Source organism: Rhineura floridana, chromosome 1 (genome assembly GCF_030035675.1).
Source record: "Rhineura floridana isolate rRhiFlo1 chromosome 1, rRhiFlo1.hap2, whole genome shotgun sequence".
NCBI classification, from domain to species: domain Eukaryota; kingdom Metazoa; phylum Chordata; class Lepidosauria; order Squamata; family Rhineuridae; genus Rhineura; species Rhineura floridana.
Window position 1 is genome coordinate 252,360,627 of NC_084480.1, and position 21,841 is coordinate 252,382,467.

At 40.5% G+C, this 21,841-nt stretch overlaps 1 protein-coding gene and 1 long non-coding RNA gene across 4 annotated transcripts in view; one reads left to right on the forward strand and one right to left on the reverse strand.

Annotated features, from left to right (window-relative positions):
• Window positions 1-8,459, reverse strand: part of LOC133370945 (uncharacterized) — a 45,343-nt gene extending 36,884 nt beyond the window's left edge. For 2 of the 3 annotated variants that reach the window (XR_009759222.1, XR_009759221.1), the window contains exons 1-2: window positions 8,405-8,459; window positions 628-1,358 (exon numbers count right to left, since the gene is read on the reverse strand). This is a non-coding gene — a long non-coding RNA (uncharacterized LOC133370945). Of the gene's footprint in view, window positions 1-627; window positions 1,359-8,233; window positions 8,323-8,404 lie in introns of those variants that run through there. The other variant, XR_009759220.1, reaches the window with a different exon arrangement.
• RNF125 (ring finger protein 125) lies at window positions 541-20,979 on the forward strand. Its single transcript, XM_061597896.1, has 6 exons — window positions 541-1,123; window positions 10,091-10,244; window positions 13,584-13,678; window positions 14,779-14,869; window positions 18,487-18,594; window positions 19,708-20,979. The coding sequence occupies exons 1-6, from the start codon at window positions 969-971 to the stop codon at window positions 19,798-19,800; spliced, it is 696 nt and encodes a 231-aa protein (XP_061453880.1). The 5' UTR covers window positions 541-968; the 3' UTR covers window positions 19,801-20,979.
• The last annotated feature ends 862 nt before the right edge of the window (window positions 20,980-21,841 follow it).

Consider the following 21,841-nt stretch of genomic DNA (forward strand, 5'->3'; position numbering starts at 1 on the left):
AAGGGGAAGGGAATTGTAGGATAGTTGCTACCCCCTTCCTCTGAGTAAGGGCAGAGAAAAATAACCATAATTTAACCACTAATAATTTAAGCGCTTCCAGATTGAAATGGTGTAAGAATGGACTATTGCCATCTGTTTAGACACCATCTAATAGTGAACTAAGCTGGTGAGTTAACAGGACTGCAGCAAAAATAGGTCCACTTAGAAACAAGAGGAAGGTATAAGCATGCTGGGGAGAACCCCCCAGTTTTGTAGAAGTATAAAAAAATACTTGCTGGATGGGGATGGGGACTAAGGCATCATAAATAAATAAATAAAATCTCAAAACTGTGGAATGAGGAACAAGCAAAAGTTCAGACGCCACAGAGTGACGCACGTGTGTGTGCGTGTAGGAGTATTCCGACAGTGTGGCTGCGAAAATGTTTATGGGTATGTAAAAAACGCACTCCATAGTGAACTTTTTTTACAAAATTCCATATTTGTAAGCATAACTCTGACGCATGCACGCAGTAAAGTGTGCGATCCTATATAGGAGTAAGTTCCGTTGAACACAGGGGAAATTACTTATGAGGAAACATGCCTGGGACTTGCCCTGTTAATCAGGGTCAAAGAAAGAAAATAACGCACCTGGCAACCCAGGCCACCGATTGGCCAGTTCCCCCCTTTTGTCTAGCTGAGGGTGTCAGGTTTCTCCGTGCCGGCTTGGACTGGCCCTGCCGCCACCAAGAATATTTTTGCAGGGTGTCGACGGTGCTGCCGCAACAGACGGTCCTAACGTGGTCTCGGAGAGTTCGTTCCACAGAGTGAGATTTGCGGCTCCCGCGGCTTTTCCTTTGCTGCAAGGTGAAATCCTGCAATCGGGGGAAAAAAATTCTAGCTGCAAAGCATTATAGTGCGCTGCAAGTTCGGCAACAGCAGGACCAGCCGGCGCCAAGAGACTTGTTACCTCCCAAAAGTATCTTTAGACGATGGGATCCGTACTAAGCAGCGACAATCGGGAGGTGGCGACCACTCTACAGTTGGGTACGGTAGAAGAGGAGAAACAGCCGCAGGTCCCATCTTTTGACTGCTCCATCTGTTTGGAGGTGCTCCACCAGCCCATAAGGACGCGATGTGGTCACGTGTAAGTGAAACTCCTCTCTCCGACTTGGCTCAAGCTGGGGAAAAAGTGACTCCCACGCTGCACGTTGCGAGAAGGATGAATTACGGGCGTCCCTTGTGTATTTTTCGTTCATAAATCTGTGCTGTTAAGTTAGTCTTCGTTTCTTGGTTAGGGCTACAATTATTTGCACAATTACCGAGACTAAGGCCTGTTGATTGCTCAGGAGCAAATTTCCGAGTAAATATATAGGATCGAACTGCATGGAATTAAAAAAAAAAAGTAACCATATTTTGATTGCGTTTTTTGCGTTATTGCGCCAGGGATGCACCAAGCAAATTTCGTTTCATTGTTTTTTTAAAAGGTTGATCCCATTTTGGGATTTGAAAATCAAAACATATTTTTGTTAGTAATGCCAAACATCCGAGTAGGGAGACATGTTTGCTTTGATCTTTAAAACTAAAGCAGGAACAAAGCACAAGCAATTTAATTAGATTTACATGCGATGGATTCAGTTCAGAAACAGAATCCCAGGATGTAGGTAATCAGTTTGATCTGCACGATTGTGTTAAAAGAAGTTACTTCGTTAATATTGCATTGTTTCTACTCTTCATTCTCTTAAATATTTTGGCGGCAACTTTAAAAAAGATATGAGGCAGGGGAGAAGGCATGCATGATCCGTTTTATTTGTGAACCGGTGTGGCGTATTGGCCAAGAGCCAGTACAAACTTTACTGATCTGTACCGTGCTACTATCAAGATGTGGATAATAATACCTGTTTTACAGAATTGTAAGAATTAGAAGATAATGTGTACCATGTGATGTAATTGAACACTTGAAACTGCTATAAAAGTGCTAAATATTAATTTTACTCTGAGATTTCTATTCAGTTTCTGGATTTCTTTTTAACTTTCCCCAAATCGAGTTGTTTACAATCTGTTTTTCAATGAAAAGGGATCCATTTAACTGCATTGTCCTTGGTGCACTGATATGCCTATATGCCAATAGGCAAGCAAGATTGTTTCTGTTGCTTGTATTTTGAGGAGGACACCTCCCTGGGTTTTGGGATAGTCTTTTTTGTAAATTTTAACTGCGAAATTTAACCACCATTTCCACTCAGTTTTGGGGGGTGAAAAATTATTAAACACAATGACATTCTAAAATTAGGAAGGTATACCCCATTTGGGAAAGTCTTTTTCCCAGATTTTTATTCTGTGGTGTCTTCTATAATGCAAAGATTGGGGCAAATCTGTTCAATGCAAACATTACAAAATATTGAAGTGCTTCCACTCAGTTTTTCAAAATCAAAATTTTGTCCCATAGATGAGCCAAGTTTTTTTTTTTTGCATGACATACATAAGTTAAGCACATATAAGGATGAAGTAATTCTTTGTGTAAATGCTCCCTTCCATAGTAAACAAAAGGCCTAGCAGTTGAATTATTAGCAGACACAATTGCATTGTTTTGATCTTTTAACTGTACAATACTTTTTGAATCCTGCACATGCTGGCTAAGTATGTATAAGGGGGAAAAAAATCTCCAGAGCCTTTTTATATGCTACAACAGCCATTATTGCTACTTAACAAAGGCTAGAATCCAAAAGAACAAAACTGTCTTGTGTGTTCTTTACATCCCACCCAAAATGTAACGGCCAACCCACAGTTTGGCTGTTGTGAACGGGGCTTCCGGTCGCAAGCTCCAATTTCCTTTCTCACTCTCTGATTCACTCAAGTGCAAATCATTGTTTGGCCATTGTTTCTGAACCTGACTGGAATGCATCCTCCAAACTAGATACATTTGTTTTACTGTATGATAATATTTTATTTATTTACTGTTCTTATACATTGTCCTTTCTGATCCCGGAGCTGTTTTTCTTGATGGGATAATGCATGGGGCAATGGTGTGAATGACCTACGATTATGCGATTTGATATCTGGCAGCCTCCACTAAAAGGTTTTGGGAATCTTCACTCCAAAGCCATTTTCAAAAGTCTAACTTGACCATAATACCTGAATGAACTGTTACACATTTTACATATTACATGTACATTTTTGTAGAATCCAAAAGGCACAGACATTTAACATATGTAAATCTGTGTATTTTAATGTATATACTAGCATGTCTGGAGCCAATACATGGTCAAACAAGGGAGCTGCTTCAGGCCGCATGGGGACCTGCTGCCATGCCAAAAGCAATGGGTTTCTTTTTTGTGCTTCTTCCAGTACAGCAAATTCATAGTGCAACCTGAGAGGCCATCCCAGAATCTTGAGCAATGCTGCAATGAGTTCTGGGGTGCAGTATTACTTCCTGCAGGGACACCTTTGTTTTATGCTGCAAAAAGCAGCAAAAATCTGGAGTAGGTCCTGCAAGATCTGATATCCCAAGGCAAGAAGCAGATATTCTACCAGTCATGTGGTCACAGTTAAATGGTATATCTCTGAATTACAGCTGAAGTCAGTACAGAAATAACATTTGCAAGTTCTGAATGCTGGATGAAACTAAAGAAGGCAGGATTTTGATTATATAACTCTCTCTAACTTGCCTAACTAATCAATTAGGTTTCATTGTTTAAACCACGCACGTGTTTGGACAACACGATGAAAGTTTCCTTGGATTATTCAAAGCAAAAACTTCTTTTTGGCTATGGCTGCGGAGAAAGATTTGAATTTGCTCCATTAGTGCAATAAAAAGCATATGACAACATTTCCTTCTTTACAGTACATGTACAAATACCGCAGGTTAAAAAAAAAAGGAAAACATTAGCAGGAATCTGTTATTATACAGCCACAAGACTGGCTGTATACTGTAGCCAGCGTGGATTTTTCACATTCCGCAGTGTTAAATTGAAAATACCCCCATGCCATTCTGATGCTTCCCATAAGCTCATTTCAAAACAAAGCCTTACAAAACTTACAGTACTGAACTCAGAAACGCTTGCTTTAACAACCCTGTCGATATTCATGGCGATACACAAAACAGTCAGAGAGAACAGAGAGTTCAAAGTGTAAAAAGAGAGGGGAAACCCCCAGAGCCCTTTTGGACTTTTTTCTGTCAGAGTTCTCATAATTTGTTGAAATTCATTAAACATCAGCCATGTTCACAGAGTACCTGTAATCCTATAACTGACCTTGCCCCATACTCTGACCTTCATCTTCTGCAGTTTAAAAAATGCCTGGCTGATCATTAATTAATTTAAGAAATTTTGCATTGAACTGAATGATAATGTCGGGCATGCCCAGTAAGAACCAACTGTCAGTGTTCTAAAAGCCAGTCTCACAGCTGCTGGGCTTGTCTAATCAGGGGGCCACACCCACAGCAGACTTTGATTTCACTTGAGACAGTCATAGCTTCCCCCAAAGAATCCTGGGAAGTGTAGTTTGTGAAGGGTACTGAGAGGAGACTCCTATTCCACTGACAGAGCTCCAGTGGCCAGAGTGATTTAACAGTCAGCCACTCTGATTGCAGGTCTGTAAGGGGAACAGGGCGTCTCCTAGCAACTCTCAGCACCCTTCACTAACTACACTTCCCAGGATTCTTTGAGAAGCGCCATAACTGTCCAAAGTGAAATAAAAGCCTGGTATGGATGTGGCCAGGGGCAGCTTTGGTTTAAATCTGGGTGGGAGGCTACATGTGCCTGCTGTAGAATAAAAAGGTGGGGGAAACGCTGAAAAGCAGTGATACGGTTCACAGTGTTTTCCTTTTGGAAAGGAAAGGGGCTTCCCCTCTGCCCAGTGCCCACCCAATTCCCTCCCCCTCCTCCTACACTCCCTGCCCCCCCCAGGTGAGTGTTGGACTACAACTTGGGAGACCAGGGTTCAAATCCCCACACAGCCATGAAGCACACTGGGTGGCCTTGGGCCAGTCACTGCCTCTCAGCCTCAGAGGAAGGCAATGGTAAAACTATCTCTGAATACCATTTACCATGAGAACCCTATTCATAGGGTCGTCATAAGTCGGTATCAACTTGAACGCAGTCCATTTCCATTTTCAAACATGATTGCACAGAAATAAATCCCATTGACCTCAAAAAGTATGCAAATAATAAAACCCACCCTCCCTTTTCCTCCTATCCCCTCTGTCTTGCCCCTCCCCTCCCCCTTCCTTTGCCCCTCGCTCCCCATCCTCTTCAAATCCTCCCCTTCCCCCTCCTTCCCCTCCCCTTCCTCCTCCCCATGGTCAGTTTTACCTATCTTAAGCATGATTGCACAGGAGTAAATATTGAACTCTATAAGCATGCAAACGATCAAACCTGCCCTCCCCAGTCCTTTGTTCCCTTCCTCCTTCCCCATGGTCAGTTTTACCTACCCTAACCATGATTGCATAGGAATAAATCCAATTGAACTCAATAAGCATGCAAATAATCAGACCTGCCTTTCCCCTCCTTCCCCTCTCCCTCCTCCCCTCCCCTCTTCCTTTTTCCTCCTCGCCTGCCCACTCTAGCCCTCCCTCCCCTTACTGTTCAATTTTACCTATCCTAAGCATGATTGTATGGGAGTAAATCCCACGAACTCAATAAACATGCAAATGATCAAACTCCTCCCCTCCCCCTCCTGCCTGCTCCAACCCCCCCCCTCTGCCCTTCCTCCCCATCCCCTGTGGTCAGTTTCACCTATCCTAAGCATGATTGCAGGGGAATAAATCCCCCTGAACTCAATAAGCATACAAATGAACAATCCATTCTCAGCAAACTTGCACAGGATGCCATTTCTTACCTCCCAGATTAAAAAACAGAGAAATTCACTAATAGGCAAAAAACCTTGCGGTGTAAGAACTTGCCTATAGCCCACACATATTTCTATCCAACTTTAAAAAGCAGGGAAATTGGGCAGCTATAGTGAATGCACCTGGGAGCAGGAGACCTGACCTCCTCTCTGAGATATTGGACTGCCCTACAAATTTGGTAACATGTGCCTCTGAGCATATGGGGAGTGGTGGCAACACCTGCAGTCAGCCCAAATAATCGAAAGAAGACGTGCTGTACTGATCTTGTTTTAGCAGGGAGGAAGCAACGTTATTAAGACAGTTGATATAGTTCAGATGGTCACTTTGAATATGTCTGATTTCCTTTGCAATTTTAGTGAACTTTCCTACAGGAAATCATTTTCTTTTCTTTCTGTGAATATATAAAGTACAGCAACACTTTGCAATGTTTACACTATAAAAAACTCCAAAAATAATTGTGGAACAATGGCACTGACTATTCTGCTGAATACTCTCCAGTGGACATCAGGAGCAATTTGCACAAGATAAAACTGGGAGGTGAAATATATTCTAGCAAATTCTAGGTGTGCTCTATGTTTTTAATTGACCATGCCCACCTTGCCTTAAATAAAGTGGCTTAAACACAGCAGGCTGAAAACATGCATCCTCTTTTTTCCAACAGCTAGAGCCATTGCTGAAGTAGCAACATATTGTAATCAGTCTGATTTTACATCAAATTGCAGTTTCAGATTCAACTTTTAATGCACCCAAATAGAATAGAACATAACCTCCAATTTGAAACACAAAAGGCTGTCTTCACCATCATATGATACTGACCAATAAAAAGGCTTTGAAATTAATAAAAATAAATTTGACACAGATTTCTAGGATGAATAGCAAGGGAAATGCTTATCATAAGTGAAACTAAAATTTTCAATCTGGAATACACTGTTTGTCAACTTTAATATAGGATAGAAAGTGGAATAGAATGAAGCCATTTCAAAATAAATACACATGTGGGACAGGTGAGGTGGCAAAAGAGATGGGTGGGTGACGGCAGTGGTGGCTGGCTCCTAGTGTGCCTGGTAGAGCAGAAGGCAGGGAGGCCAACAGTAAGTAGAGCCAGAGGGTTGTACTTAAGTCCTACTCAGAGTAGATCCACTGAAATTAATGAACCCGTTAGTCATGTCTGTGGGTCTACTCTGAGTAGGACTACCATGGAATGCCACCCAGACCCAATTATAAGTGGACCCAACTAATTCTAGTTTTGTTCCCATCCCCCTGCTGAATTCTACAAGGGCAACACTGAGACAGAGGAAGAACCTGACAGGCAGTGCTACCCCCTGGGCTAGTTGTAAGTAAAAAGGCAGGCAGGTGCAGGCTGGCTGAGGGCAGACCGAGGTTGGTGGGACAGTGCCCGATTCACCCTAAAGAAGCAGCCTCCGCTTGGTGAGAGAAATGTATAGGTGAAAAGGTGGCAAAGAGACGAAAGGGCGTGAGATAAAGGCATGGAAGAGGTGGTGGCATACTCATGAACAAGAGAGACAGGAGAGGGAGATTTCCTCAGAGGAAGAAAAATTGGATTTTTCTTATTTGTTGTCCCTTCCATTTTATGCAGTTTCCTTATACAGTACTACAGTACACATTTTAAAATGAATGAGAGAGTATTATGAGCACCCAGCTTCGTTGTTCATGATGCTACCATTAATTTTACATTTTATTTATTGAAGGATTTTTTATCTCGCTCTTCAGTCCAAGAAAAAGATAGGCTCCGAGAGTGGCTTCTAAACCACTACAAACAAGACGCTCCCTGCCTCCAGACTTGCCATCTTAAAAAAATGACACAAAAGGAAAATAGATTGGGCCGAGCGGGGAGAATAAGCAAACTCAGCTACATTGTCTTAATTACAAGTTCTTCTAATGTTCAGCTGGAGTGGAAAAGTTCAAGGAGAGGAAGGGCCAAAAGTTTCTGATCTCCCAGCTGTGCAGATGGAGTGGCCCTGCTTCCTTTTTCTTCCCTCCTCTGCTGTAGCCCCACATATTGGCTGCTGCCAGGTAACAGTGGATGGATGGAGGAATCTGGTTTCTCAGCAGAGCTGATGGTAGCCCTATATCCCTTCAGTGACTATTTAGTATTTTGCAAAATAACACTCTATTTAAACCACAAAATCATAACAGCAACAATTCAGGAATGAATAATCTCAGGAAAACCATACCTAAAAATAGTTTACCCCATTACACAAATGCCTGGTCAGCTTCCTCATAAAAATAATATCCCTTACCTCCTCCCCTATACTTTCCACTGCCCAGACACACATTGTTTCAAGCAAACAACTGAGACTTCAAATACAAAACAAGAATGGACAATATTGTACTTCTTTTCTGTCCCTCAGTAGCAGCCAAACCACCATTTCCCACAATTCCTTACCGTACCGGTGGTGACTATGGCCTTTTCCACTGTACCTCAGATGCTGATCTGCCAGTGACACAAAGGGATACCCTTCCTCCCCGCAAGCTTCCTTTCTGACTCCCCACCCTAATTTCCCACCCTGTGATGTCTTTTTCCCTGACTCCGACTCAGGGATCCTTTCAACTTCAACCCACCAGCTCTTTTTAGAGGATGCTGCACCCTTGTGCTCATGAGCTAGCAGCCACAAGATTCCCACACTGCTCCACCTCACACCAGTCACTTTTCAGTTTGCTGTTAATTGCCATCAGCTGTTGCTGGGAGTAGGGAAACAAGGCACTGCAAAAATTCATTCCCTCTTCTTGCTGTGGACTGCTGCTGTCTCTGCTGCTGCTCTACTCAGCTGCCCATAGCTAGCCCATCCTGGCATATTTTATATACTTCTTTTATTTATTTATTATATTTATATCCCACCCTTCCTCCCAGAAGGAGCCCAGGATGAACAACAACAAGCGATAAAACACTAAAAAATCTTTTAAAATGTCCCTTTAAAAATCTTACAAACAGAACATCTTTAAAACACTTTAAAAAATATATTTTAAAAACACCTTAAAAGCAATTCTAATAAAAATGTGGGCTGGGATAAAGTCTCTACTTAAAAGCCGTCAAATATGCATATGCATTTAATTTACCGAGTATATTTCAGGGAAGTTTATGTAATATTAACCCAAATCATTTCTTTAAAAAAGAAAAATCCTAGAACTATTGATTGAGTGCTGCTAAGAGGCCCTTCATTCACTGAAGCTGTGACACTTCCAAGATCAACCAAACAGATTTGAGGAGCTGCATCCATCACAAACTTTGTGTAATATTCAAAGCTGTTTTCATGCACTTTTGTCACATTTTCAGTTAGTGAGGGAGTGAGGAGGGGAAATCAGAGTTTAAAAAACAAGCTTAGGTTTGTTATAGCAGGCTTAGGCACAACATCAACAAAAACTTTCACCATTCTAGCATTATCTCCAGAGCCAAGTGGACACTCCTCTGGCAATCTGCCATTGATCAAGCGTATCCATGGTGATAGCTGGCATGTCAGTTCTTGTATGCATGGTGTCAGAAGCATCATAATATGGTGGTATCCACAAGACCTGATTTCGTCCTGTCATGGAATTAAGATGGGCTTCGGTTCAACTTGCTCTGTGGCTTTATTTACGTGTAGTCTTTATGTCTGTCTGAATCTGGAAACAATCACTGAAGCTGTATCTGACAAATATTGCACTCTTTTTCAGACAAACTAAGGATAATGGCATGCTGCACACACTCAATTTATTCCTGTTTATTTGTATATGGGAATCAGGATAGCACATCAGAAACTAGCAATTTCGGACAATTATTTGTAATCAAATAGTGCAATCCAGCCAATGTTAAGTACTTATGAGTTCCATTTATTTCAGTAGATGAGTAAAACACTTTATTTACTCTTCCCCATTAAATTCAGTAGAGCATAAAACTGCTTAACCTTTGGCTGGATTTTGCCTTACGTTCTGTTTGTAGTGCTTGATCTCTCCCATAGAGCTTTACTAAACTTAGTAGAGTTTGCACTCACTAGTACACAGGCACTTGCATGCTAATGAGTAACTTTAACTAATGCACAGATAGCCCCATAACAGAACATACTATCTTCTGTAATCTCACTTTATCAGTGGCCCTCTAGACTGAGATTCTCAAGTAAACAAAGTGATTTAACAGGCAAGAACTACAGCAGGAACCAATCTTCCTATGAGGTGATGTTCACTAGTAATCATAACTTTTGTTACTTTTCAAATTGCTTTCTTTAAAGTGGAGTTTGTGGGAAAACACCATGTTTATTTTTATCTTTCCATCAGATTTTGCCACTCCTGCATTGCAACAAGTTTCAGAAATAACACTTGGACATGCCCTTACTGCCGGGCTTTTCTTCCATCTGAAGGAATTCCAGCAACCGATATTACCAAGATGATGAAAAATATATACCAGAACTGTACAGAATGTGGAACACAGGTAAATAATTGATATTCCATAATTTACAGTCTCCTATAGATTTAGGTAGAGAACCAGTGTAGCATAGTGGTTAGAGTGTTGGACTACGACCTGGGAGACCAGGGTTTGAATCCCCACACAGCCATGAAGCACACTGGGTGACCTTGGGTCAGTCACTGCCTCTCAGCCTCAGAGGAAGGCAATGGTAAGCCCCCTCTGAATACTGCTTACCTTGAAAACCCTATTCATAGGGTCGCCATAAATCGGGATTGACTTGAAGGCAGTCCATCCCATCCGTAGATTTAGGTATTTTGAAACCCATGGTGATTTTAAGGTAGCACTCCTATGCACACTTTACTTGGGAGCAACACAAGACTTATAGAATTTTGAATATACATTATACCCAAGTCCTGATTTACATTACAGTTGCACCCTTTATCTGTATGAAAACTTTAGCAGTTTTTTTTCTTTAATGATTAATCTTGGATTTTAAAATAGTGACTTTCCCAATTAATATAGTTTACAATGAAATACAAGACAAACTCATTTACAAGAAACTTTTGTTACATTCAGGACTAAAAGGTTAGCTAGAATTCCACAATTATACAACTATCTCGGTTCTAAACGTGTTGCCTGGAAATAGGCCTCATTTAATGAATATGTTGTAGCCAAAGTAAAACACATTTAAGTCCCACTGATATCAACAGAAGAAGTAAATAAGTGTTTCAACAGCACAAACCTATACATGTCTGCTCTGAAATAATACCCATTGTTTTCAATGGAGATTACACCCAGGAAAGCATATACAGGATTTCAGCCTAAACTGAAGCCATTACAAAAGTGCTGAATAATTTTGGCTGAATTGTGTTCAGTGTTTAGGCTCCAAAGTGTGGCAATGAGAAATCTCATCCTCAAGTTTAATTGTGTCATTCCCTCAACTACTACGAACCCATTTGAATGATAGCATGCATAAGACCCACAGTGAAAGATTGCAGTGTGGCATTCTCCTGCTCATGATTCCAGACAGCTAGCCATACCTTCTTCCAGGATACTCCATTCCATCTCTTCACCCATTTTCTCCCGCCCCCAAACAGATTTAGCATTCCACGGGGGTCTGAGCATGTTCTGTCCTCAGTGGGCTACTGGAGGGGGGGTTTAAAGTTTTTTTTAAAAAAAGTTTGTTGTATTTCTGCAAAACTTGGGGTTGCTCCAGACATACTGAAACCTCCCTCTTGTTTCTTAGTGGCCCTGTTCTGGCTACTAGCCATCAGCACTCAGTAACCAAGTTCACTATTAGAGAGAGTGGTGTGCATCTGTTTTTGGGTGCATTGCAGGTTGAAGATCCACTGTTTGGTTTAATTAAACAGCAACTTTAAACTGCTACAGACTGCCTTAAGTATGACAGCCAGCAGGACCAGAACAGCCAATTAAGCTAGTGTCCAATTTTCCATTGTAGGCAGGGGAGAACAGTGCGTGGGCAGTAGGACCAGTGCAGGAGCAGGCTAGGAGCTGTAACACTTTGCATCGTCTCTCACATCTTAAGACTTTTTAAAGATAAAGGCATGAGATTTGGTTGATACCTGCTAACCCTTAACTCCCAGTGGTGTCTAGAAGAATCATTTATTTGTATTTATTTTATTATTACATTACATTTATATCCCACTTTTCCTCCAAGGAGCTCACAGTGACATATGGTTCTCTCCCTCCCAATTGTATCATCACAACAACCCTATGAGGTAGGTTAGGCTGAGCAACAGTAACTAGCCTAAGGTCACCCAGTAAGCTTCATGGCTGAGCAGGGATTTGAACCCTGGTTTCCCAGGTCCCAGTTCGACACTGTAACCACTACACCACACTGGCTCTCAAAATTTATGCCATAAAAGCCACAGATATGGTAACAGGTATGCCAGTTGTGACCAACTGGCTGAAAAGTTTGGACTGGTGCGATGGATCATACTGATGTTGGCCCATGCAGCACAGAGCCCCATGTCTTCTGTTTTCTGTGTGAGTTATCTGACCCTGCTGGGAAAAGAATAAAATCTATTTTATCAAAAGAAACTAATACTTCCTGAGAAAGGATAATTCTGCTGATGATTACAAAGTGGGTTGTAGTTGGCAGATCTGGGCCCAGATGGGGTTCTGGCTTTTCATGGGCACAACTAATTCCTGCTACAGTATTTTGTTCACTTCCCTGTTTCTTTTAATGCAGTGCAGTAATTAAAAGTGTGAGTTGTGAGCTGGGGAGTAAGTGGGTTGTATCCAACAAGGTTTTACTCAAATAGTTGATCTAATGAAATTAATGAACCTAAGTTAGTCATGTTCATTAATTTCAATGGGTGATTAGGACTAACTGGTTACAACCCGTTGGTTCAAATCTGGCCATGAATTCACCAAATGGTCTTAGGTAAGCCACCAAATCTCAATGACACACAACAGCCAGATGGGGATAGAAACCCTGACCTATCTTACAAGGTTCTTATAAGGAGTGTCATGTGCATGAAGCACTTTGAACATTCAATATGGGCTAATCAGTACTAGATTGTTGTTAATTGCTCAGCGGCTTCCAGGGATGCAGGTGGGTTGTAGTTCCGCTATACCAGTGTTATATGCATCTGCTACAACTTCATGGAGGATAAAGGTGCATCTGCTACAACTTCATGGAGGATAAAGGCTACCAATGGCTACTAACCATGATGGCTATGCTCAGTCTTCATAGTCAGAAGCAGTATGCTTCTGCAAACTAGTTGCTGGAAACCGCAGGGGTGGTGGTTTTGCACTCAGGTCTTCTTTGCACGCTTCCCATGGGCATCTGGTTAGCCACTGCGAGAACAGGTGCTAGACTAGATGGGCCACTGGCCTGATCCAGCAGGCTGTTCTTTTGTTATTACTTGGCATTGTTTTGAGATATTAAGTGTGCTTTGAAATCTCAAGTGTATCAAAGCATTACCCTTGCCAGCATTTGGCAATTCAAGTTAGACACTGAATTACTGATGTTCTCTTCTCTGAATACTGTAATCAAGAGAGCCTGACCTAAACAGGTCTCTAGTGACAACAATAATCAAACTAACAGCAACCATAAACTTAGGTTGCAATCCTATTTGGCAGTACTTGGGAGTGGGCCATGGTGTAAGTCAGTGGGATTTACTTAGGAGTAAACATGCAAAGGATTGGACTGCACAACTACAATCCTAAGCATACTTTGTTGGAACTAAGCTGCATTTAAATCAATGTGACTACGTCTGAGTAATAAACATGTCTTAAGACTAGTCTGTTAGTGAATCATGCCTTAAGACTACTAGTCTGTTATTGTTATAGCACATAATTTAAGTAAAGATTGACGTATTTCTTAAAATGAACTAGGTGCGCCTCAGTGAAATGAGAGCTCATCTGAGAACTTGTGACCAATATATAGAGAAATACGGGCCCCTACAAGAAGTTACAAATCCAGAAACAAGGTAAAGTGTATCTTAATAAAATAATGGTAGGAAAAATCTACTTTCAGCTTGGTTTATGTATTTATTCATTCACAGTTACAGCCTGTCCTATTCCAGTGATTTAGAATGCATAATGACATAGTTTAAAATCAAACTACAACTCATCATTTAAAACTCAGCTAAACATAGAACATTTAGTGGATATTAATCCAACTCAAGCTACTGATGCCAGTTCAAATAGAAAGGCTTTACAGAACTTCTGTCAGATTCTCAGACTTGGAACTCTAGGGAAATTTTCATGACAAGGGGATTCTGCAACTGGAGAATATAGGTAAGGAATAGGGTTGCCAGGCTCAGGGCCTGAGACTGATCCTGTATCTTTAGAAGAGAAAGTCAGCCAAGTGCAGCTGTTCTTGCCACACTGTAATGGGAAAAACCACAAGGTGGAATTCTCCCTTCCCCCTGCACAAATTTTAAAGATACAGAAGACCTCTTGGTTGCCAGGCCCAGCCTGCACTTGGCTGACTTTCTCTTCTCCTAAAGATACAGGATCAGTTGCCCTGAACCTGGCAACCCTAGTAAGGAAGCAGCCTTATGCAGAGTCCACACTTTTAAGGTCAAAAAAACACCTTTATTTATGTCCAGAATCTTATATAGAGATGCATGCATGGGCAGGAATACTGTTGTAATGTAATTATTGTGACCAGTCCCCATGTTCAACCAGCTCTGAAAAAAGTATGGCATCCTTTATTGTACTAAAAAAAAAGTTTTAGATAAAAACTTAAACCATTAGCGTAGTATCTGCTAGACTGGATAGTGTAAGGGGAGGGCATCCTGCAAAGCATAACATTCCCCATTCACAATATTTAGCCCTTTCTCTTACTTCCCCCACCTCCACTCCAGTAGGGAGATCCTTGATGCAGAATCCCATTTATCAGCAGATTCGCTCATCATTCAATTTAGCTGCCAGCTTTAGAATATATTGTATTTAATATTTATTATTTATTTATTAAATTTACATCCCGGCCTTCCTCCCAGAAGGAGCCCATGTTAACTACTATACTATCTAAAAATGTAAAAATGCAGCTAATATTTATAAACAATCCTTTACGTGTTTTCAGATATCCTTGTCCTTTCTGCCAGTATGTATTGGATGAAGGTGATTTCCTGGACCATTTTCTCACTTATCACAGATCTGAAAGCAGAGCAGTGGTAAATGTCTTACACTTCGGTTCACATCCATATGCAAGTGTTGTTTAAGTCATTTATAATTGCATTATTGTTTGAAATATTAGGTAACATGGCAAACTGGACTATGCGTATTTATGGTATGCTATTAGGTTATACAGGGTTTTTTTACAATTGTAAGTCACTTTGAGACATTTTATGTAGTAAGTGCCAAATAAATGCAATAATAAATGAAAATTTAAGAGCTTGTTGCTGTTATTATAGCATATCCAGATGAGGTTTGCAATATTCCATCTGGTTTTATGTGATTTAGTTGATGCAGCCTGAGGACATGGTGCTTGCTAGTATGCATCTGTCCACGTGCGCTGTTGACCCTTGCCCATCTTATCTATTAAATTTATATCCCACCCTTCCTTCCGAGCGAGTCCAGAGTGACAAACACATCAACAGTAAAAAACAATTCAAACTTCTAAAAAAATTAACTTTTTTAAAAAAATCATCTTGGCTGATTACAGCTAGCTGGGGAGTTTTGATTGTGTGGGTTCAGACAGTAGTAAATGTCTCATTACAAAAAGGAGTGATGCCTCCGGCTTTAAAAGAAGATTTTAAAGAAAAAGACGGCTTTACATCAAACTATGCTGAATAATTATCAGTCATTTGCTAAAGCTCCTTTTTGGGGTAAGGTGATTGAGAGAGTAATAGTGATGCAACTGTAGACATTTCTGGAAGTTACCAATTTTCTTAATTCATTTCAGTCTGGCTTCAGGTCTGGTTTTGGCACCGAATTGGACTTGGTCGCCTTGATGGATGACCTTTGTTGGGAGACAGGGAGAGTGCAACCCTTCCGTTTTTATTCAACCTCTCAGTGGCATTCTATACCATTGACAATAGTATCCTCCCAGAATGGCTCTGTGGGATGAGAATTAGTGGTACTGTACTTTGGTGGTTCCATACCTAATTGCAGGACCATTGATAGGGAGTGGCTTTGGATCACTGTCTGTCAGTCTCCTGGCATTTGCAGTATGGAGTCCCCTAGGGTACCTTGTTGTCCTCACTGCTTTTCAACATCTACTTGAAATTGGGAGAGGTCATTAGGAGATTTGGAGTAAGTTGTCACCAGTATGCTGATGACACACAGCTCTCCTTCTCCATAATTCAGGTGAGGCCAGGCAAGTCCTGGACCAATGTCTGGAGTCAGTGATGGACTGGATGAGGGCCAATAAATTCAAGCTGAATCCTGGTATGACAGAAACCTCATAGGTGAACAGTTCCCAAGTCCAGAAAATCTGCAGGTTGCATGTTCTTGATGGGATAGCACTCCCCCTGAAGGAGCAAGTGCATCGCTTGTGAGTAGTCTCAAATCCATCACTCTTACTGACTGGTGTCTTCAGTGGCTAAGAGTGCTTTTTTCCAGCTGTGGCAGTTCCTGAACAGGGATAGCTTCACTGCAGTGAGACAGACCTTGGTAAGCTGTAGACTGAACTATTGCAATGTGCTTTATGTAGGACCAAGCTCAAGGCTGGTTTGAAACCTGCAGCTAGTACAGACTATTGCAGCCCAACTTTTGGTTGGAACAGCTCCACATCAGCATATTACACCAGTGCTGAAAGCTCTGTACTGGTTGCCAGTACATTATCAAATTAAGTACATTACCAAGTCCAAGGTATTACTGTTAGTATATAAAGCCCCAAACTGCCTAGGACCAGGTTACCTGAAGGACCGCCTTCTCCCTTATACACTGGTCAGCTCACTGCAATCATCTGGAGAAGCCCTCCTGAATGTCCCACAGTTAATTCATATTCGTTTAAATCTATGTGAACTACTGCTGTTGGTATTGTGACACCAGTAATTTGGAACACTGTCTATATTGACCTATAATCCTGATATTTTGTCATCTGCTGAAAACACATTTGGTCTGACAAGTGTTTTTGAGGAACTAGTTTGATTCAGTGTTGGTCATTTGTTCCAATTGTATGATTTTATCATTTCATGATGTTTTAATGATATTATTGTACACTGCCATGATATTTTTATGAGTTGTTGGTTTATAGATATAAAGTAAGCCAGGAGTAGCTAACCCGCAATCCAAGGCCCTGAACCCATGAACCTACTAATTTTGGCAGCAGCGCCAAAAAGACATCACACGGTGCTGTGGTTGACAAAGTGTAATGCCATGACGGAGATGTAAATCCTCCCTCCTGATCATCAGATTATATGATGAGCAGAGAGGATGAGAACCTCCCCTCCCCCCACCTAAATCTGCACAGAACAGCTGGGAAGGGATTGTGCTGGGAACAGCTGGGAAGGGATTTATGCATGAGAGTGTGGAGTGGCCATATATAGCCACACCCACAGCTGGTATGTGGCCCCCAGGGGTTGGCCACATACCCTTGGGCCAGGAAAGCTTAGCCATCCTGTTATAGTTCCTTATGTACTAGCTTCACTTTCATTTCATATTTGTACACCATAATTGGTTGTAAATCCATTTCTGCAGCCTTTTTGTTTAGGAAACACCATCTGTGCAATGGAGATACAAAAGGCTCCAGCATCAGAATGTTTCACTTTATTGTACCAGAGCAGCATTTTGCTAGCCTTTAGTTTTATTTACATAAGTGGGCTTCCCTATTTTGTTTGCTGAGATCTGAGCAAGTTTGCAATCAAATGGTACTCCTGTTACAGAGTACTGAAATTTTCTTCTTCTAAGTAATCCTGCATATTTCTGGGTACTTGTGCTTATTTGCTTGGAACATTGTTTTTTCTGTATATAGAACATAGAAAAGAATAGAAAGAAAAGAAAAAGTGATGTGATGGCGAAACCCTGATGCAACAGCTGCCCAAAAAAACTCAACAATTACCAACTTTGGAACAAGCTATCTGTTACGCTAAATTTATTATTAGAAAGCAAGCCAGGTTTACATATTTAATAATCGTTTGGGTGGATTTTCACTGGAATCATGGCGTAAGGAAAGAGGAAGTTTAACCTTTCCCTCCCCATCTGAAAACCTAATTAAAATTGCTCCCTGCGCTGCTATTAGTCTTAGATAAAGTTTCCATAGGTGCCAGACTAGATGTTTGTGCCTTTGTGGAGCTTCACTGTTACAGGCTATGAACAACAACAAAAAACCATTCACGCAAAAAATAACATTCCATAGTTAGAAATGTCCTCATATATGCAAAAAAACCCTTAAGCATGAGAAACAGCTATTATTTATTTACAGAATTTATACCTTGCTCTTTAGCCCAAAAGGCTCTCAGAGTGGCTTACAAAAACAGTTCTAAGATGGTCCCTGCCTTCATGGTCACAATCTAAGAGCAGAGCTTGGAAAAGTTACTTTTTTGAACTACAGCTCCCATCAGCCCCAGCCAGCATGGCCACTGGCTGGGGCTGATGGGAGTTGTAGTTCAAAAAAGTAACTTTTCCAAGCTCTGCCATGACGCATGAGAAAAAAGTTATGGGAGGAGGTATAAAACAACGATTATCTGCATTTACTGCAAGACAAGAAAGTAGCTAATATATTTTAAGTCACTCAAATAATGACCTTTTGCTCTCTTTAGCAATAATTATTTATTATACTATATCTTAACAGAGAAAACACTTCCTTATTTAGTGTATTTATTTTTTCCCCTTGAACTATTTACAGTACTGTCCAATTTGTCGCTTACTACCTGGTGGTGGTCCAAGTTATTACAGCAGGAATTTCATACAGCATCTTCAGCTCAGACATACATTCTATTATGAAGACTATATAGTGAGTAAATTATATGGTTATTGTTCCTAAGCCCCTGCTAAGACTCCTTTATTTACAACTCTTCCTCCCCAATATCTCCAGTAATTGATGACATATGAGGATGTTTGTAGATTGCAAGAATGTTATGGTTGGGGAACTGGAAAAAGTACAAAGACTTAAGAGATTTCAGTGGAGAAATAGTCTATTACTTTCAGGGTACTACACTGATGAAGGGAATTCTAACATTTCCAATCCAAGAATTAGTATAGGAGTTGTTCCAGTCACTCATGCTGATTTGTCCCTGTATAAATTAAGCTTTTGAAATAACTGCAGCAGGTTTTAGGGGGCATAAGTGCTGCGGGGCAGGGAGCAAGTGCTATAAACTACCAACAGTTGAAACTGAGTAAAGTGTAAAGACTCATTTAATATACGCTTAAAGTTATCATGTGCTCCTCTGGAGATACTTACCTGAACGAGAACTGTAATCTTCAGTTATCTGTTCCGTTTCTTTGTATTATTGTATTGTATCCTAGGAGGAGTCCAGGGTGGCAAACAATCAATAAAACACTAAAACATGTATGAGACATCTTAATTATTTTTAAAGAAAAAAACCCTTTAAAAACAATTCCAACACAGGTGCAGACTGGGGTAATCTTAATAAGCCACTGATTAGACACCTAGCCCAACCCTGTTCTTGTCAGCTCCCTTTGCAGTCTTACCTTAGATCACTGATGGTATCACAGAAACAGTGGAACATCTCAGAAAGTCTTGCTGTTACATTAGTAAAATAGTGCAAATCTCTCAGATAGAGGACAGAAAGCTGGAAGTGCCCTTTTGCTTGATCTCTAATTGCTCTGAGGAACTTCCTTTCTTAAGGGATAGTATAATCCCAGAGACTCATTGTAGGAGTAACATCTCCCCAGCATTCTGCTGTTCTTTGCAGCAAACAAATATTAATTGATTATCAGAAATTATATCCAAATATGACTTCCCTTTCCTTGGAAAATAGTGCAGGAAAATCAGAATTCAAATTGGTCTAACTACTGCTGAATAATAGTAACTACTATTGTTGCCTGAGCAGGGCTTTTTGTTTGTTTTACTTGCATGTCTGACTATTTTTCCTTCTTATTTCAGGATATAAGTATAGTAGAAGAAGTTCTCACTGAAAGAGTTCTAGACTGGTCGTTATTAGAGTATGTGCATGTGAACAATCCAAATACTGCATAATCCTGTCAAAAGATTTGGAATTAGAATGTTGATTGTTAGATACTGCTGTCAACTTCTTTAGGATTATATTGGAAATATAACAAATTATATTTAGCATTGTCAAAATTCATAATTTTGTTACATTGTATATGAATGACAATCTTGAATGGTTGTGATCCACCGAGGAGGTAATCTTGATCGGCTGAGACCTACCTGAGCTGAACACACCCAAGGATTCTTGCACTGATTAGAAGCACTCTTTCTAGACCGGCTGCTGCTTCTGAGTATCTTTCCTCCTATCAAGAGGTCACTATATCAAGGATTCCGAGGTGTGCACAGCCATGGGGGAACTGCATCTGATCTCTGCCAGCATTCACTCATTTGTTTTATACACGTCTAACTTGCTATTAAATTTCTAAAACATTAAAGGCTGAAAAATTAATCTTCCAAATTAGCCATTGAAAAGATTTATTTTCAAGGAACCTTCAAATTTGTCATCAAAATTAGAAATGGGTTTTGTCTTGCCTAATTATTTTTTAGAAGAGCTATACTCTGACTTGACTGGGAAAAATAATTTGATCATGTCACTCTTCTGCCTGTTTCTTTTGTAGCAAAACTTAGTAACAAGCCTTTTACTTAAAAGTTTTTCAAAAATGACCGAAGCTCAGAGCATCCTGTGACTGCACTTTCCAAGGGCAGGCCAGTCTTCATGATCATTAAGGTGTTGCAACGCCAATGAGGGATAGCAAACAACTGTTTACTTTTTTAAAGTGTCATTTTACTGATCAGAGATCAAAAAAGAAAAGCTACATTTATGCTACCACATTATTTGATCGTTCTGATGACTTGTAGAATTATTAATGATAACATATTTTACATTGATAGCAGCTAGAAGATCAGGTGCATAATATCAGTAAGGAAAAGCCATAATGGGAACAAATTAAATTAATGCCCAGAATAGCAACTACTAAGAACAGATAGCATCTTCTTATCTTGTTCCATGCTGTACTACATGTATCCAATGTTGCAGCAGGCTAATATGACTTTTATATATTGACTTAAGAATTATTTAAGAAGTACTTTTCATTGATGCAGTTGGCTGTAAATATTTTTGTAAGAAAGTTCACATTTGTACACAAATATCTGAAATGGTGAAAAGCCTTCATAGGAAATCTGTTATTAAATTATATATGTATGAAATGCTCAGGTCTGACTGATTCACTCACTCATGGAGGTATTAAAATGGTTAGGAAATAGCATAGAACTAGAAAGACTGGTAATTTGCTGTATATATATATTATCTGAAATGCTCCTTAAATGTTACCATAGCCATGTGGTAGTTGTTTTTCCATGAATATCCCCTATATGACTGGGCTAATGATTACATTATTCCACTACACAGATGGGATGGAAATTCATAGATATTAACCACAGACTCCACATGGAAGAATGCTGCTTCTATGTAAAAAAAGCCCCACACAATTGAGTTATTGTTTCCATAGCTGCACAGGAGCTGCTCACAGAACATACAAAGAGGCTCCTGGATCAGGCCAGTGGCCCATGTAGTCCAGCATCCAGTTTTCACAGTGGCCGACCAGATGCCTACGCGGAGCCCATAGAAAAGTAGTTCCTTCACAGCTAGAGTAACATTTCAGAGCCCTTAAATTGAACAGAATTGTAGATTCAAAGTATACGCCTCCAAATAGCAAGGGTATTTCTGGGGCCTCTAGAAGACAAGTACTTGGTACATACGTAGTCTACCACACTCCAATTACCAGAAATGTCTTAATGGTGGGTGATAAGATGAGAGTACCACAATTGATCAAGGTACTTTCATGTCACCCAGAATACTGAAATTTAGTACACATGCAGCTGTGGATGCTCATGATCTGAAAAGTTAAGAGATTTTCCTACTCCACAATCAGATATGAAGCTTACCCAAGGCCGGATTAAGCTGAGGAGGGCCCCTAGGCTGTTTCTGAGCCGCCTCCCATCCCATCCCCTCTGCTTCACCTACCTTTCTGCTTTTTTTGCAGCTGTGCATGCAGGTTTGCCATCAATC